This window comes from Hipposideros armiger, unplaced genomic scaffold, assembly GCF_001890085.2.
Source record: "Hipposideros armiger isolate ML-2016 unplaced genomic scaffold, ASM189008v1 scaffold_446, whole genome shotgun sequence".
In the NCBI taxonomy this organism is placed as follows: Eukaryota; Metazoa; Chordata; class Mammalia; order Chiroptera; family Hipposideridae; genus Hipposideros; species Hipposideros armiger.
In genome coordinates, this window is record NW_017731796.1 from 1,367,206 (window position 1) to 1,386,945 (window position 19,740).

General features: G+C 33.8%; 1 protein-coding gene across 1 annotated transcript in view; it reads right to left on the minus strand.

The window, feature by feature from the left end:
- Positions 1-19,740, minus strand: part of DYNC2H1 (dynein cytoplasmic 2 heavy chain 1) — a 301,806-nt gene that overhangs the window by 95,906 nt on the left and 186,160 nt on the right. Inside the window, exons 77-79 of the mRNA XM_019665532.1 lie at positions 14,874-14,949; positions 10,027-10,235; positions 5,951-6,055 (exon numbers count right to left, since the gene is read on the minus strand). Of these exons, the coding sequence (XP_019521077.1) occupies positions 5,951-6,055; positions 10,027-10,235; positions 14,874-14,949 (390 nt within the window). The remainder of the gene's footprint in view (positions 1-5,950; positions 6,056-10,026; positions 10,236-14,873; positions 14,950-19,740) is intronic.

Here is a 19,740-nt window from a genome sequence, read left to right on the forward strand (position 1 = left end):
ATTAACTACGCTAATAAACAAAAATTATACTAACTGTGCTGACTAAATATACTAACTATATCAACAAAATTATTAACTATGCTAATAAACAATAACTATACTATTATAAATGGGGCATAAAAGGAGAAAACAAGCTAGCTAGTCCAAGTCCAACAGGTCACCACAAATCAGCTTCCCGGGGGGACAAAACCTTCAGCACAGCTAGGGCCTCATGTACGAACTTTTGTAATTACATCACACTGGTGCTGATGAGGTCAGAGCCTGAAACTGAACAATCACAGCTAAGGATAAACTACAGTGGTTTTTCTCAATTTTTGGTCTCAAGACCCCTTTACTCTGAAAAAAAAAGGGGGAGGACCTCAAAGAGCTTTTTGTTTATGTGGGATATTGAAGACTGATATTTACTATATTAGAATTTAAAATCTGTAGGATGCTTTAAAAAAACAATGTATATTAGAATGTTCTTCCAGGGCTGGGGGGTGGGGGGTAGGGTGGTGAATAGTATTGTATTTTGAAAAGTCCCTAAGATATGATACATTTTCACTCCCTCAGCCAAGAAATGGTGCTACCCATTGAGAATCTCTGCTTGGGTGTATAATGAATTAACTTTTTATGTAAAATCTTTATTTAAAATGTATCTCCAAGCAATTGTTCTTAAAACCCATCTTCTGCTTATTAATACCATGGGTTAGCCAAGTAGTTCCCTCAGAAAGTACTTTCAAGTGTGTATTCATTTTGGGTACTTTAAGAGTTTTCTTTGTTGTTTTTAATACAGGAAACCTTTTTAAAAGTGAAAAAAAATGGAAAGTGGTAATAACAAAAATATTGGGGCAATCACTTTATAGGTTATATAAATGCCCAATCCCTGCACTGTACACCTGAAACTAATATAAAATAATATTGAATGTCAACTATAATTATATATATATACACACACATATCATATATATATATGTGTGTATATATATATATATATATATCATCAAAGAATGTAAAATACAGCATAGAGAATATAGTCGATGGTATTGTGGTATTGTAATAGCTACGTACGATGTTAGATTGGTATTAGACTTGGTGGGGTTATCATTTTGTGAGGGGTGTAAATGTCTAATCATTATGTTGTTTTGTACACCTGAAACTCATAAAAAAACAAATAAATAATGGGGGGGAAAGAAAAACAAAACAAATAAGACGCCATCTAACTAAAAAGCTTTTGCACAGCAAAGGAAACCATCAACAAAACAAAAAGACAACCTACTGAATGGGAAAAGATATTTTCAAATAACATAACCAATTTATGATTAATATTTAAAGTATATGAAGAACTTATTAAATTCAACACCAAAAAAAAAAAGGACAGAGGACATGAAAAGACATTTCTCCAAAGAGGACATATAGATGGCCAACAGACATATGAAAAGATGCTCAACATCACTAATCATCAGAGAAATGCAAATCAAAACCACAATGAGATTATCACCTGGCACCTGTCAGAATGGCTATTTTAAAAAAGAGAACAAATGAGTGTTGACACAGATGTGGAGAAAATAGAAACCTTGTTCACTGTTGGTGGGAACGTAAATTGGTGCAGCCACTATGGAAAAAAGTATGGAGGTTCCTCAAAAAATTAAAAATAGAACTACCATATGATTGAGCAATTCCACTTCTGGGTATTTATGTGAGGAAAATGAAAACACTAATTCAAAAAGATATATGCACCCTTATGTTCACTGCAGCATTGTTTATAATAGCCAAGATATGAAGGCAAATTAGGTGTTCATCAATAAATGAATGGATAAAGAAGATGCTAATCAACAACAACAACAACAAAAAAATGAAATCTTGCCATTAGGGGAAACATGGATGGATCTAGGCGGTATTATTCTAAGTGAAATAAGTTAGAGAAAGACAAGTACTATACAACTTAACTTATATGCAGAATCTAAAAAGAAAAAAAAAGAAAAGAAATGAGCAAGTAAAACAAAACAGAAATACACTCATAGACACAGAGAACAAAATGATGGTTGCCAGGGGGTAGGTGGTTGGAGGTTGGGTGAAAAGCATAAAGAGAATTAAGAGGTACAAACCTCCAGTTATTTAAAAAAAATAAGTCATGGGGATGTAATGTACAGCATAGGGAAAATAATCAATACTACTGTAATAACTTTGTATGAGGACAAATGATTATTATTAGACTTATTTGGTGATCACAAAGGAATATAAATGTCAAATCACTATGTTGTATATCCAAAACTAATATAATCTGCTGTCAATTACAATAAAATTAAAAAAAATAAAGTGTCTCATGGAATCACACAGTCTTAATTGTACAAATTCTGTGCAAACATTTAACAAATTATCGTCTAATTCATTACAATATTTTTTTCTTTAGCAAAGGTGAAAAATGCATTCATTCACTGAGATACAAATTCACAGGATATATACTTAAATTACTAGAATACATGCTTCTACTTTAGTGCTCATATTGCAGAGGTACTTTTTCATACTTATTTTTCTGAACAGACTGAATTCCTTTAGAACAGGAACTATTTTTATTCATTGCTACACTGCCAAAAGCTATTCCAATGTCAAGTTACACTGGAGGCAATTAATGTCGGATAGCTGAACATACATAAAAGTGAAAAATACCAGATGATCAATACAAATACTTCAGGGAAAGAGTAAACTTTGGACTGAATATTGAACAAAATATTCAAATGAGCAAAATGTGGTGGCAAGGGCAGTTCCAGAAATGAGGTAAATAAAGGAATTTTGAAAAGCCTCTACAAAAAAGCTAGTTGAAATTTAAAAGTATTTTGTGTACAAATCAACTAAAACAAACTATATTTATATACCTACTTTAAATGTAAAATATGTCTTTAACACTATAGCAATACACAGTGGAAAGTACTAGAACAGGGGTCAGCAAACTGCAGCTCGCGAGCCACATGTGGCTCTTTGGGTACATTCCATCTCAAGTTTGCCAACAGCTGGAAGAGTCAATCCTGTCCCTCACAACAATTTAAAAATTATTCGAGAACCATAAATATATATTTTGCATAATCATCATTATGTGAATAATATCCTGTAAAAATTTTATAAATGAAACAATGATAGATTTATTTTCATTTTCAATTTTACTTCAGAGCCACAGTTCGCGAGCCACAGTTTGTTGACCGTTGGCGGCTCTTCCATCTCAAAAGTTTGCCGACCCCTGTACTAGGGTATACAATCAGCAAACAGGTATTGCTGCAAAAAATACATTCTCTACTAGAGTAACCCATAATCCTGCAACAGAATGTTGGGGAAAAAAACAAAACAAAAAAACATGTTTCAGTCTCTTCCAACATCAATAATAACAACTTCTCCCTGAAACTTAACATTTTTTTCTCTTTTCCTCTAAGTTTTTTTGGCAGAGACACTGGTTTTGGTCTGTGCCAAACTTCCGATATTAATCACCTATATAATTTTGCACCACTTTTCCACCTACTTTCCCACCCCCAAACCACTGCAATTTGATTTCCACCCTCCAATATTCTACAAAAGAGGCTCTAGAAAAAGTCTTGAAAAATTGGTCAAGGCCTGTGACTTATTTTCAACTCTAGTCAATCTTTAGCACTTAGCCCTTCCCCTCCACTCCTGTAAAAACCATTGCCAACCTTCCCATTGTCTTGAAAATCTCCTTTAAAGCTTTTTGGATTGCTTTATTTTTTTGACTGCAGTTTGCTCTTGGTAAAATTCTTTCAAAGGTGTTCCCAGCTCCAAACATAAGTTACATGTAGGTCTTTCTCAGGGTTCTATCTTCAGGCATCTTCTCTTCCTGCCCTAACAATGTTCCATGATAAATTCTGATTCCCATGGCTTCATGTCTCACAGTTGTGCTGCTGCTTGTCAAATACTTTTAAAATCTAATCTATACCCGAATTCTCTGTATTTCAGTAGTCCAAATTCTTACTAGACATTTCCAAGTAGATATTATATGGATAATCCCAATAAATATTATTCCATGGGTACCTCAAATTAATATTTCAAATTGACCTCTTCCCCTCCCCACCATCAAAAATAAAACCCATGGTCTCTTCCTATGGACTTTCACATTTTGAGTAATGCAACATCATCCATACACCATTTATAACGTGATTCAAGAGTTGTAGGAGAATGAGATGGTATAATAGCTGATGTGTATGAGAACACCATATGGAGTGTATATTTCAGAGGTTACAAAAAAAAAGAAAAAAGCTGATAACTGCTGACTCACAGTACCTGTACACAAGTACCATTGTAGTTTCTGCTTAGTATTAATGCAGTCAATTCATTTTCAGCCTTCATATTCATACAAAGTTGGCAATTCAACTTTGTCATTAGCCTCGGCCTTTAAAATGCAAATCATCAAATACCAGCTCCAACATCAATTCTCACATCCTTGAACTTGTACATGATAACAATGTTTTTTAAATTTACTCAGTGTCATTCAAGCTTCTTAGTTTCTGTATATTAATTTTCAAATAAGGGGAATCATTCTAAATGTGGCTCCAAATGTGTCTTGCAGTGAAAAATCTCTAAATATTCTCTAAATATAGAAACTTTATTAGTTAGATTATATATATGTTTATAATTTTGAAAAAAATGTTGCAATAATTAATGTACGGTGAAAGCTGCTTAGGTATGAAAATTATAATTAACAGTTTAAATGGTTAAGTAAATAAACAGTAAAACAGACTGACAGTTAAAGTAGAACTATTAAGAAAGTATATATCACACACAAAAAAAAACTTTAGGAAAAATATGGAATCCTCTTTTCATCCAATAAATATTTATAAAAATTTAAATACTAAGGCAAGACAAAATACCAGAGATTAGATCATATTAAGTTTTGGAGAATTATTTGGTATAATAACTTGAGTAAAAAAGTAAGCATTAAGCCTAGGTTGTCTAAGGGCTGTCTGGGAAAATGACATTGGAGTCTGTCTTCCCACATAACTATTTTGTTAGAAACTACAGTTAAGATAAATGTGGAATGTTTGCCTGTCTGGTTTGCTATGAAACCGTGCAGCTAAGTAATATAGTCTAACTAGAATGCCTGTAAATTACCAAAAGTAAATTGTTAAGAGCTACTAGAATACACTGACCACATAATGAACCTTACATAACCATTCATCATTTGGTGCGCGTAGCTTAGCGCTACATTTATGCCTGAGGGGTGGCTGTAGCACACGGTGCAGAGGCCATGTCTTTAACTCAGACAGCCTGAAATTAAATTGGCTCTATAATCTTGGGCAAGTAACTTAATTCTCCACATTTTAGTTTACTCATCTACTGAGAGGAAAAAACAATAGATCTTACCTCACAGAGTTTATGAATACTAAGTAAGTTTCTGAATGTCAAGCACTTTCAAGCACACAGTAAGAGGTCAATAAATGTTAGTTCTTCTTCATTATTTGATGTCAATAGAAACTAGAATATATATTGTTCATGGCTAACATTTTTCTATGTCTCAATAATTTAAAAATCTATACTTCCTCCAACTTTATAACATTCAATCATGAGTAAAATCATATGAAATACTAAATATTTATCTTTTATAAACTAATATGCAATGCAAATTATATATATCAGGTATTTGTTATTAAAATATTAAATTTAGGGATGTATATTTAATTGTGTAAATTACATTTAAAGTAACCTTAATAAATCATAAGAGTAAAACAAATAGATAGTAGATGAAACTGATAGTGTTCAAAGATATTTTACTTATTTTAACAAATGTACTAAAACATAACTATCTAGCTCATTAAAAAATTGACTTTGGGTAAGACTGGAATCTATTGTGTTAAATAAAATTTTAAAATAAAAGCTTACGGGGTCTGTAGTATTAAATAAAACTTATTGTTGTTTCTTTTAGGCTCAGTAGCAATATTTTTTCTAAAAGGTAGATCTTTTCTTAGGTTACCTGGGAACTGATCATGCGTTGAGATGAGCGAGCAATATTGGCGGGCAGACCAAAGAAGCTAGGTTTGTCATCCTCTGGAAGTTTTTCAATGACAGCACGATAGTCCTAAATATAAAGATTTAAAAATCAGTTTTTCAAAAAAGATTGAACTTACAACTGTTGAAATAAGAGAGAATGAATATTGTGAAGTATTAAATTATTTGTTATTAATGTTACATTTTCTAGGTAAATCTCGCTTTCAGTATATATAATCAGTTATCTATAGGAAATAGTCTTTGTCATTATTACTTCTTCATACTTAAATTGTTTGATACTATATTTTCTTATCCTAACTTTCCACATTCAAAGGAACCCTGGATTTATTAAAACAAATATATGCCTACTATGTGTACTATGGCAACTATGTGTAAGATATTATGTTAGATGTTTTCAGAGAAACCCAGTAATTATTTTTCTTGTAATCTACCAGAGAGCAGTTCTGCTTATATCAAAATCTATATTACAGTGACCTTTTTTTTTTTGTTAATTTATGGAAACCCCAGAAACCTATACACAAACACTCTGGTATGTAAGCACTGCTTTGTAAATCGCTTTATCGTAAAACAATTCCACAATTCATCTTCAGTTTGCTAACGAGGTATGATGAAATGTCCTGTTAATCCTATCATTCATTTCATCCCAAGAATTACTGTAAGCACTGCAAAGACATGACATGTCAAGCATGCATCTGAACACTTACTCATGACTCTAGATGGGCAACCAATTGTAGACTAAGAGGATTTACTCAGTTTGGCTCAAAGTTGGAAATTGTTTTGTTTTCATGAAAAGACAAATTACTTTGAGGCAGGTATTGCATATGCATCTAAACAGTTCTTGCTGAAGTAGGAAAACTGTTTTTGGTAAAGACACTTATCTTCTGCTCCCCTCGCCCCATCATCCTTTCCATCCTTGGTTGCTTACCCCTGCAGTATTTCCAAGGAAATAGTTGGACTCCAGGAAACCCAGGATCTATATAAATATGTCAAATTTTGGAAAGACATGCTATGCCATTCTTTAAAATTTGACCTATCCTATAGCTCAACATATGTAAATTTCCTAAAGGCGTTCAATCACAATGTATACATGTATTGGGTCTTTAAAAAAGTCATGACGTATTTTGTCTGTTTTTCAAAGGTCATTTATTTATATAAAGAACAACCAATCAATGGTATATTGCTTGTTTTGTTCGATAACCTTTTGCCATCTTTCAGTGAGCTTCATAATTCTTTGTTCATAGAAGGACCTGTCTTTATTTTAAAAAAACTGAACAACGTGCTGATTTACAGCCTCATCTGAACTGAATGTTATGCCTCACAAGGAGTTTTGAAGAGAGTGAAACAAGTGGAACTCTGATGGTGCAAGGTGAGGTGAGTATGGTGGGTGTGGCAACACATCCCATCCAAGCTCCAATGATTTTTGACGGGTGATCAAACTTGTGTGTGGTCTCCCGTTGTCATGATGGAACACAACTCCTTTACAGTTAACAAGCTCTGGACATTTCTGGATGATGGATTCATTCAAACTGTCCAATTGCTGACAGTACACATTTGAATGATTGTTTGGTTCCTTGGCAGGAGCTCGAAAAACACAACACCTTTAAAATCCCACCACACTGAGAGCACAACCTTCCTCTGATGAATGTCTGCTTTCGATGTTGTTTGAGGTGAACCATCACGTCAGGACCAAGACCGTTTGTGCACCACATTGTTGTAAACAATCCACTTCTCATTACCAGTTATCAGTCGCTTCAAAAAAGGATTGTTTCCTCACGTTTAATGAGCATATTGCAGATGTTTACAGGCGCAGTCAAATGAACTTATTTGAGTTCATGCGGAACCCTAATATCGAGCTTGCTTACGTATCCCAGCTTCTTCAGGTGATCGTGAACGCTTGAATGATGGATGTTCAATGTTTCTGCAATCTCTCATGTCGTATAACATGGCTTTGACTCAATCAATGCTTTTATTTGTCGTCATCAGCCTCAGTGGGCCTCCTTGACCCAGGAGCGTCGTTGAGATCAAAATCACCTTCCTAGAATTTCGTGAACCATCATTGGCACTGACGTTCTTGTAGAGCATTGTCACCATAAACTTGATGCAACTTTTCACAAGCTTGACGCACATTCTTCCCTTTTTGGAAGTAAAACAGTAAAATATGGCAAAAATGCACAGTTTGGTCTTCCATCTTCAACTTGTTGTAAAATCTACAAAACTCAACCAAATCACTCAATTTTTTTCAGAATGAAGCTGTCAAATGACATAGCAATAACATATATGCCAATGACTCTAGTATTTCCAAAAATGAACTAGTGCCATCTGTTGCAAACATGCGTCATGATTTTTCCAAAGACCCAATATAAAAATATATGTATATGTGAGTGTATGTGAGTATAAGCTTGTATATATATATGCATTTATAAGTGTGTATATGTACGTGAGTGTGTGTGTGTTCTCACTTTCCTGGGAAACTTTTGGCTTCCTCCTTCTAAATCAGATTGAAAGCTAAACATTGATTCTCATAAATCATCCTATAAATTTAAAATTACCACTTTCGTTGTGTTTATATGCTTTGTCATTTTGAAATGGCTGTTAATCTTCTGATCTATGCTAGTCTCTCTGCCTAGGACTAACACTGAAATGTTTCCTAAATAACAGCCACATATCCAGATTGATATATCCTCAGTTGGACACAAAAGAATATTTAACAATTGTTACCATTAACATGAAGTACAAAAACAGGCAAAACTAACCTAAGCTATTAGAAGTCAGGATAATGTATAATTTGTGGGGAGGGAAATGAGGAGGACTTCTTGGGGGCTGGTAATGTTTTGTTTTTTGATCCCAGTGCTGGTTACACTCATGTGTCCAATGTATAAAAATTCATTGCATTACACATTTATGATGTACACTTTTCTGTATGAATTTTATTTTTCAATTTAAACCTCAAACAACAGAGACAGAAGACTTCTCATAGTACACTTTCTGAAATAAATATGTAATAAATAACTATGTGATATATCTTTTTGCTCATTCATTCTAAGGTTCTCCCACTAGAAAGTGAACTCCACAGATGCATCATAGGATCCACTGCATCTGAGACAGGGCTATCACTGAGCCAATGTTCAAAGCATATTATTGAATGAATGAATAAATGAATGAAAGATCCTAAAAAGCAAAACAGATAGGATACTTAATAATAATAGACATGATAGAAGAGTAATATATTTAATACTGGTTTTTAAGCTTTTGTTTTTTTGACAATTACGTTACTAAAACAAAGGAATTTTCTTGAACAATCTTTGAATGTGAGAAAAAGGCACAATACTAAGAAAAGAACTATATCATTGTGATATATGTATCTTTGTAATTCATAAAGAAATGTATAATTATAATACTCTGCAATAAAAACATTATTTGGGCATTTATACAAATATAAGTTTGTAGTAAACAAACTAGAATTGAAGCATTTGGGCTATATTTAGTTCTATTTTCTGGAAAAGATGACTGCATTCTAGGAGATTTTTATAAGATGACTCAAAGTGAAAAGATACAGCTGGCTAAAATAAATACACATAAACAAAAATGTTGCTATGAAAGCCAGATAAAGTGAATTCCTCTTATACATTTAAAACTGCTTTAAATTTATAAGCCAGAAAGTGAGGATACACATTTGTTAAATATATTTTATTTCTTTCATATTAAATATATCTGAGCACTCTTATGCCTACTAGAAACTAGCACATTCTCCCATTCCCAATCTTCACAGTAGTCCTACATTTTAAAAATATTCCTTGGCTCCTCTCTTCAAGATTTGCCTATATCCTATTGTCATCAATCAATCTTCAGTTAAGTATCCAAAAGCATATAAGACACCTAACTAGAATTTAGAGAATCAGGCTGCATATTGGCATAACAAATAACAATTCATATTTGTGAATGATAATTATGCATTTGAAAAGAAACAATATATATTTAGCAATATAAAAATGATTCAAGTATCTATCTGGTAATAGACTGAAACTGATTAATTTTACCTACCAAAATGCTGCAGGATTTTGGTAGAGATAACGAATAAGGGAAAATGCTATTTTTGTTCCTTTGGTTGAATACATCAATTATCGAAGAATTAAAAAATTGTTTCAGGTACGACTGAAGAACTCTAAGGTCAAAATAGTTATCTATGCGTCCTCCATAAATAGCATTTTCAAGTAATCCATGTACAAATTCCCACTGTACATCTTTGGTACCTATAATTAAAAAAAACTTTGATTAGTTTCATTTCTAAGGTATTAGAAATATTCTTTAAAAATTCTAAAATATCAACTATATTCCTGGCTCCTGTTATATACATATATATATATATATATATATATATATATATGATATAACAATATATCTAATTCAGCTAAATCACTTCTTAAAATGCTAATTAATATTAATATACTGTTTATTAATGCTTGTTAATATTAATAATATTAACATAATCACAGAATGGCTAATATTTATTGAGAGATTAGTCAAGTAAAATTTCCCAAATGTTTTCCATATATAAACTCACTTAAGCCTCATTAACAAACAGATTAATATTATCCAATTATACAGATGAAGAAATCGAGGTAAAGGGAGGTTGAGTCACCAAAATCAGTAAATCACATAATTCCGCAGATCTGAACAGAAATGAGGTACTGTGAAACCAGAGCCATATTCTTATCTGCCACACAATACTGCCTCTTTAACTTGAAAATTCCTAAGAATGTATTAAAAATATAATTTTATACAATGATGAAGAACTCAGTTCATAAAATAATCTGATCAATAGGAAAACTCTGCTAAACACCCTCACATATTATAGTCTTTTTTTTCTTTTTTCTTTTATTTTAATTTTTATTTATTGGGGTGACAATGGTTACATAGGTTTCAAGTAATACATCATCTTTATATTACATTGTGTGTTCAACACCCAGAGTTAGTTCTTCCATCAACATATATTTGACCCCCTTTAATATCCTGCTTCCCTCTTACCCTATGGTAACCATTAAATCATTGCCTGTGTCTGAGTCTTTGTTTATTTGTTTGTCTTGGTCCTTTGTTGCTCCCATAAGGGACTCATATCCAAAATGTATAAGAACTCATACAACTCAACAATAAAAAGACAAACAATCCAATTAAAAAATGGACAGAGGACCTGAATGAACATTTCTCCAAAGAGGACATATAGATGGACAACAGACATATGAAAAGATGCTCAACATCACTAATCATCAGAGAAATGCAAATATTATAGTCTTTTCAATGTCATGACTTTTATAGTCAACTGTCCATTTTCTATTCTAATAGAAAAGTAATATAGTATAAAAAAACCACATGGGACTTTTCTGTAGGTTTTATTTTGCAACAGAGACAGCCTCTTAATCACAGTTCAGTGGTAATGTTAAAATGCTAGAATTATATCTCAGGTCTGCAGTAAATATAGGAAACAATTATAGCTAGTTAACATCACTGCTAGCATTACTAGTTTAGTTCTATTTCATTGCTGTAAAACTCAGAAATAATCACAAAGATTGATGGCAATATTACTATATGCCTTGGGGCATAGTTGATTTAGGCTGCCTCCTGCAGAACAAGGGCCCCTACAGGGTAGAGGTCTAATTAAAGTTGTTGACTACCTACATCTTACTATCAACAGTGACTAAGTAGCTATAACAAGGGACTTAAGTAGGACCTGCCAATTTTCTAGTTCTGCTTTGATGTTCAGTAAAAAACACATTAATATATATGCCGTTCATTCATAAGTATGTCAGCAGAGCATACAGAAACATCAGAAATATCAATGTACCTTTCAACTTATAAAATGTACCTTTTTTTTTTTGGTTTTTTAAAGATTTTTATTGGGGAATTGGGGGGATGGGAACAGCGGTGGGGAATTGGGAAGGGGAACAGACAAGTTGCTGTCGTTTTGTTCTTCTGTCTAGTTGTGGAGGATGTTGCTTCACTGGCCCAAGTTGGCACCATCATTGCGCTCTTCCCGGGTGAGGCAGATCAGTCGCTGACTTCTGGACGGCCGCTCATTGCGGCTGCTGGCCGCTCACGCTGGCTGCTGGCTACATACCATAGCCCATGGCGACCCACTGCCACAGGGGCTGCAGCCTACGCCGTCGCTGGCGACTCACGGCAGCCCAGCTCCAGGTTGAGCTGTTGTTCAGCATCTTAGCTGTGGAGGGCAGTGTCACTGGCCCTCATATGTGGGATCCGAACCGGGGCCCTCTGGCATCCCAAGCCAGTTCTTAACCATCGCGCCACTCGGCCGGCCCAAAATGTACCTTTTAAGCAGTCACTATGGGAAATATTTTATAGAATTTTTAGAAGAAAATCTTATGTTTCTTTTTATACCCATTGTTCTCAAGGCAAGTTTTATTTTGTTTAGGATGAAAGATAATGAAAAGAACATAAATTATACCACAGTAATAGTAATAACAGTCAACAATTATTGATAGCTTATTCAATGTAGTAAATGTACTAATGGTTAAATGCTTCATGTAGCTTTTCTCTTTAAACTTCTCAAAAATAGAATCAATTGAAGTACTGCCTACTATTATTCTTATTTTACAGATCAGGAACTCAGGCTTAAAGGTTAAGAAACTTGTTCTAGGTCTCACAGATACATAATCTCTATATCATATAATTAGAAAATTTTCTGCAATGCATTTAATTCTACCTCTGTGGAAGTCTCTTAATAGCAGGAAATTTTATAATCATAGATTATATAGTTAGAGTTTTACCATAAGATTCAATATTTTTTAAAGCATCTGCCTCTTATTCACTAAAATTCGATGGTGTGATATACATAAAAAATCATGTGGGCCGGCGAAATGGCTCAGTTGGTTAAGAGTTTGCTCAAGATTGCGAGCTCTGAGCAACAGCAGTTGGATGCTCGGCCCAAGCTGAGCTGCCGCTGAGCTGCCAACAGGCAGCAGAATGGCTCAGCTAAAAAAAGAAAAAAAAAAAGAAAAAAAAAAAAGAAAAAAATCATGTGATACTATTAATTACATCACAATCTTAAAATACATTAATAAACATATCATTCAATCTTTTTGCTTTGTTTTCCTCATCTTAAAAGGGCACTAATAATATTTACCTGATAGTGGTGTTATAAAAATCAAATAAATGTTCAAAAGCATTTTGGATGATTACAAGTTTCTCTCTCTGCAAGGAAAAGTATTAGTATATATCCTCCAAAAAATTCTGTATCAAATGAAAAACAATAGCTCATGGAAATTAGGAAAGTGGCTACCCTCAGCACAGAAAGGGGAAATGTTGAGTTGTGTGGAAAGGAATAAGAGAGGTACTTCTGGAATGTTGGTAAAACTCTGTTTATTGATTCGAGGCTGGTTACATAGGTTCAATGTATAAAAATTAATTGAATTGCACATGTGCTCTTTTCTGATGTGTAATTAAAAAATTAAATTAAAAAACTGAATTGGAATACTATTTGGTGTTAATTAATAGCTATTGCTTGATGAACTGAAAGAAGTAAACAGAACTATGATGTGATTTGGACATGAAAGGAACAGAAATTGTCACAGCAATGGATATTTGAGGACGAGAAAAAGAAAAGAGTGCACAGTGATTCATAGGCTTTGAACTTGAACAACTTACATGAATGGTGGTGACATTTACTAAACTGGGGCAGATTCAGGGAATGGTGATTTGCCAGGGTTGCAGGGTGGGAGAGGCCAGACGGGAATCAAGAGTTCTGTTTGGCAGCCAGCCGAGTGGCATGTTGGTTAAGAGTTGGCTTGGGACGCCAGCTCTGAGCCGCAGGTCTCCAGTTCGGATCCCACATGAGGGCCAGTGACACTGCGCCCTCTACAGCTAAGATGGTGAAGAACAGCTCGACCTGGAGCTGGGCTGCCATGAGTCACTGGCAATGGCGTATGTTGCAGCAGGGCTGCCATTAGCTACCGTGAGTGGCTGCCAGCCAGCGTGAGCAGCCGGCAGCCGGCGTGAGCTGCCGTGAGCCGCCGTCCAATGGCTGGCGAGCAACTGCCTCACCTGGGAAGAGCGCAATGATAATACCAACATGGGTCAGTGAAGCAACTTCCTCCACAACTAGACTGAAGAACAAAAGGACAGCAACTTGTCTGTTCTCCTTCCCCAATTCCCCAACGCTGTTCCCCTCCCTTAACTCCCCAATAAAATCTTTTAAAAAAAGAGTTCTGTTTAGGCGACTTTTAAGCTTGAGATTCCTATCAGCATAGTCTCTTCTCTAATCGATCATTGCTCTAATCTAGTGTCCCCTTGCATTTGCCCAGCACAATAAACTTCAGGGACTGTTCCAGTCTTCAGGGGACAGAGAGCTGGTGGCCTCTGGGGATCAAATATGGTCTTCTGCACTGTTCTCTTTTAATCTATTATTTGTACTGTGATTCTTGATTCCTGCTTAATCATACAATTGTGGTTCTACAGCTCCTTGTTACTGACCTTAGTCTTCCATTTTTCTGAATTTTAACAGTACCCACGAAAAAGAACCGAATAATTCAAAGTCTGAAACTTCTTAAGCCCACAAAGTACAGACAAGGTCTTTCTAGCTTTTTGCTTCCTAAGATCTATAGAGCAATAAAAAAGACCTACAGATCAGTCAGAAATCTTATGAGTTATATCTTATGAGTTATATCAAACTCTTATGAGTTATATCAAAAACAATGACCATGATAAAAAGAACTCCCAGAAAACAAAAGCATGGCAGTCAGGATATAAACCACAAAATAAAACGCAAATTTTATGAAAGGAAGTTAAATCACTTTTGAAGAAACCATATTGTTAATAAGATCTCAAAAAATTTTTCATTAACACCAGATATAAAGATTTTCAGCATTAGGACTTACCATCAAAGAGACGATCAATAATGTTGTACCCAGCCCGAAGATCTGATAAAGAAAACTCATAAAATTTGGTCCATCCCTATCAAAACAAATTTTAAGAATATTACAGAACAATAAGCAGTGTTCAAAGATATATATGTATGCATCATTGCCCTTACAGTCTTGAATGCAATATTCAACACATGGTACAAAAAGACAATACTAATCAATATAATCTTTTTTATTAAAAAGAGAATTTTTAATAAAAATAAACAATAAATCTAAAGTAATAGTAATTTTGAAAAAGAGATTTATTTACCTACAGCATCCAAAGGATATTACAATATCATAAAAGATTTTATCATTGAAGTATGTGGCAATATAGTCAGAGAAAGAACAAATTGGCATAGTAAATTTTGAGTCTATGTACTGTATACACATTGAGATAGTTCTAACTCTGAGTGATGCACATACAATGCAATATACAGATAATGTATTATAAAATTGTACATCTGGAACCTATATAATTTTACTAACCAATGTCATCCCAATAAATGTAATAAAAAAGAATTGTGGATTTTGCCCATAAACATGAAAGCATAAATATTACATAAAAATTTTTAAACGCTCAAAGGCATACAGCATTAATTTTTGTATGTTTGACGCACAAAGCATTCATATTGGAACTAAATAAAATATAAATCTACAGCTAATAGCTACAATACTTGTATAGAAAGAGCATTCATAGAGATCTATATTCTGTAGAGAATATATGAAACAATTAAAAATAATTTTTATGGAGCTTCCATTAACTGTAAGTAATTAGTTTTATACAATAAAAATATTTTTAAATACATATTACATGTCAGCCTCTGGGAATAAAAGAATGTACCAAAACTTAAATAATCTCTGCCCTCATGTAGCTTTCAGTCAAATGTGGGGTAAGAGAAGAGTGAGATGAATACAGGCAATCACTCAAATATATGTACAACTACAAATTGTAGTATGTAAGACAGGAAGAAACATACTTAGTGTACATAAGAAAGAGACATACTTAGTAAATATAAGAAAGAGATCTGACATAACCTAATCTAAAAGGTAATGTAAAGTCACTGTGGTGCAGACGGGGGGCAGAATACATAGAAAGACAAAAGTAGATAGATAGAATAAAAAAATTCAAGAATTTTTGTACTAAACTGTAATGGAGGGTGACAATACAAAAAAAAGGTGTTAAGAATGACTTCTAAGCTTATGGATAATTCAAATGGATGTATGTCACTCACTGATCAGTGGAACATTGAAAGAATACAAGGTTTGGAATACAAGCATGAGATCACTGAACGAAAGCGTTCAACAAAAATTTGTTGAGTTCCTGCTATCTACCAAACATTGCTTTGGTCAATGAGAATACAGAAATGAATAAAGGACAAAAATCTGTGCTCCTGAGAAGCTTATATTTTAGTATTTGGATCCAGAATATGTGGGATTTTCAGTCATCCACTGGACAGGTCAAATAAATAGTTGGATATATAAGCTTAGACCTTAGAGAATTAGTCTGAGTTGGATATATAAATTTGGGGATCACTAGCATTTGGATAATTATTTTTAAAATAATAGTATATATATTATAAAAACAAGAGATTTTTATAGTATCACTATGTTATACTATATGTAAGAGTTAAAGATCTGTAAGGGAGATGTAAGGGATATGATATAACCCATCAATAAAGTTCCTTGTAATACTTTAATAAATTTTCTACCAATGCAAATCAAAGTCTTATTAATAACATTTCTTACATCACTCTATTAGACATTATTTGAAAAATGTTAATAAATTTTAAATAACTTAAAGATTAATCAACATTTATAAAACTCTCAAATTAGAAGACTGTTGCTATCAATATTACTTAATATAGCAATTTCCAACTGAAATACTAATTCTAACATTATAAGAACTGTATTCTGTATACCACAGTTACTGATATACTGTTGGAAAATTAAAGATTTTTAAAAATTATGATACAAAAATTTTGAAAGGTAATTTTGTTATTTGTGTCACATTTTCGGATCTGAATAATGTTGTAAATTGTGGAGAGGTTCTCTATACAGCCAGTCAAATCCTATTTAGAGTCAGCCAAGTGTCTCACTTGGTTAAGAGTGCAAGCTCTGAGCAACAGCATCGCCAGTTCAATTCCCACATGGGCCAGTGAGCTGCACCTGAGCTGAGCTGCAGTAGAGCTGGTGAGAGCTCGTGCTCTTAGCATCAAAGTTGCCAGTTCGACACCCGTATGGGATGGTGGGCTGCACGCCCCTACAGCTAAGATTGAATACGGCACCTTTGAGCTAAGCAGCCATGGTGGCCTGATGGCTCAGTGTGCAACAATGTTGCCAGTTCAACTACCTCATGGGATGGTGGACTACACCCTCCCCATCCCTGCAACTAGATTGCAAGTGGCGACTGGATTTGGAGCTGACCTTGCGCCTTCCATAACTAAAACTGAAGGACAACAACTTGACTTGGAGCTGATGGGTCCTGGAAACACACAATGTTCCCCTTCCCCAATTTCCCAATTAAAAAAAAAAATCCTATTTTAGCTCAGTTGGAAACCAAGGCACTATGTTAAGTGCTCTTATATACATGAATGAGATAAATACTGTTATCAAATGCTCATAATCTAGTAAGAACAACAAGATGTCAAAGAATAACAAATATGAAACAAAACTGATATTCAAGTATAATATTAGAAGTATAGTATACATGTGTAAAATAGAAGAAGTTAATTCTGCAACCACATATAGCACTACAATGAAAAACAGCAAAAAATAATTTTTCACTAACATGAGAAATAAAAACTGAGTTGAATTAGTAGTGGATTTTTAGTTCTGAAAGTTAGCACTTAAGAAAAAAAAAAAAGCAAAACCAAATGAGGAAAAGAGGTAAAAATAGAGAGTTTGTAGAAATATAATACATATCCCTATGACATGGTCTCCTTAGCAATTAATGGTATTCTCTATTTTGTCTGCTTGTTCCTCCAATTTTATGATATTCATGAGAGAAAACTTAAGAGTGCTAAAAAAAGTGACATTTTCAAATATTTTTATATGTGTGAATATGAATTGCTGTATTCTCTGTGGAGAGCATTTTGGTAATATTTATGAATTTTTAAATACGCATGTCTTTTGATCCAAACATTCCACATTTAGGAATTGGCCAAGATGAATATGCGCTAAATGAGGCAAGGATAGGCAAGCGTTTTGAAATAGCAAAAATTGAAAAGAATATGCATGCCCACCTAATAATACAAAACTGCTTAAAAATATGTTTATCGATATAATGAACACAAATAATATTTTTAAATTAGATAGTAAATGGGTACTAATATTTAACAATCTCTAAAATGCACTGGTTACTGAAGCAAGGTACAGAACTGCATTTGTAATGTGCTGCCATCTGAGTTAAAGAACATAACGTGTGTATATAAAATACATGAAATAAATTTGTATACTTATATCTCTGAAGGATACCCAATAAATGGTGAATAGTTGATGCACTGGGAATAAATACAAGTGGGCAGGGGGATAGAAGGGAGGAGACTAAATTTTAATTGTAAGCCTTTTACAACTTTTTAATTTGTACTATTTATATATCATTTAATAAAAAATAAAATCTAATTTCAATTTAAAATTATAATTTTTTTCCTCAATAAAGGTGAGTCACTATCACTATTCATGTATTCATCAGGATTAATTGATCCGTTGGTCTAAGGACAGATATCAGAAAATTAGGAGCAAAGGCTTTACAGGAAGGTGGGCCGGGACATTTCCAAGTCTATAGCCTTTTAGGTGTGAGTCCTTCAGCAAGTTAATTGCCATTGAGATCCACTGTCTTATTTTGTAAAATAAGAATAATAGGCATACCCTCCCCACAAATGTAGTATGTAAACTATATGAAACAACACATTGCTGTTATTGTTTACTATTTCATGAGTTTGATAAATATTTATTGGCAGGCTATGTGCCAGGCAGGCACTTCTAAACATACACTGTTTCATTCAATCCTCACAACATAGGTAAGCATGATTATTATTCCCATTATGCAGCTGAGGAAAGTCTGAATTTGAATACATATTTTGATATGTAACTGGAATAGAGAGAGGCTAAAAGGGAGGCAAGTGGACAGGGCAGTGTGAGGAGAGATTATCCCAACAGAAGTAGACAACATTGAAAAAAGAGGACGGGAAAAATTTAGAGATGAAAGAATAATGCAGTTGACAGCTAAGATAGGCATTTAGCAAGAAGAACAGAGCGCAGGTACTAGGGCTGCCATGGCAATGGAAGCATGTGGTCTGTTGCTTGGGTAACAATAACAGCTGGGCCTATGGTGAAAAATACCTTGATGAAGTCAAAGATCATAAAAAAGTCCTGTATGACGAGGTATAGAGAACAAGGTATACTGAGGTATGACTTATCTAGGATGAAGAGATAGCAAACCTTTCCTTCTGGACTACGGTATGAAATTTGCATATTTTCTCCCAAATACAATAGAAAGCCATTTCATGGGTTTTAAGGAGAGCAATGACATAATCAAATTTCTATATTAGAAAAATAATTCTGGCTGATAAATAGAAAAAGCCAGAAGAATGGGAAGGCTATCTCCAATAGTACAGGTGAGAGGTGATGAGGCTTAGAAAAAATGGTGAAGAAAAAGGTACACATCTGAATTATGTTTTGTTTTTTGTTTGTTTTTTTATTTTTATTTTTTATTTATTTATTTTTTTTAAAAGATTTTTATTGGAGAATTGGGGGGATGGGAACAGCGCTGGGGAATTGGGGGAAGGGGAACAGACAAGTTGCTGTTGTTTTGTTCTTCAATCTAGTTGTGGAGGATGTT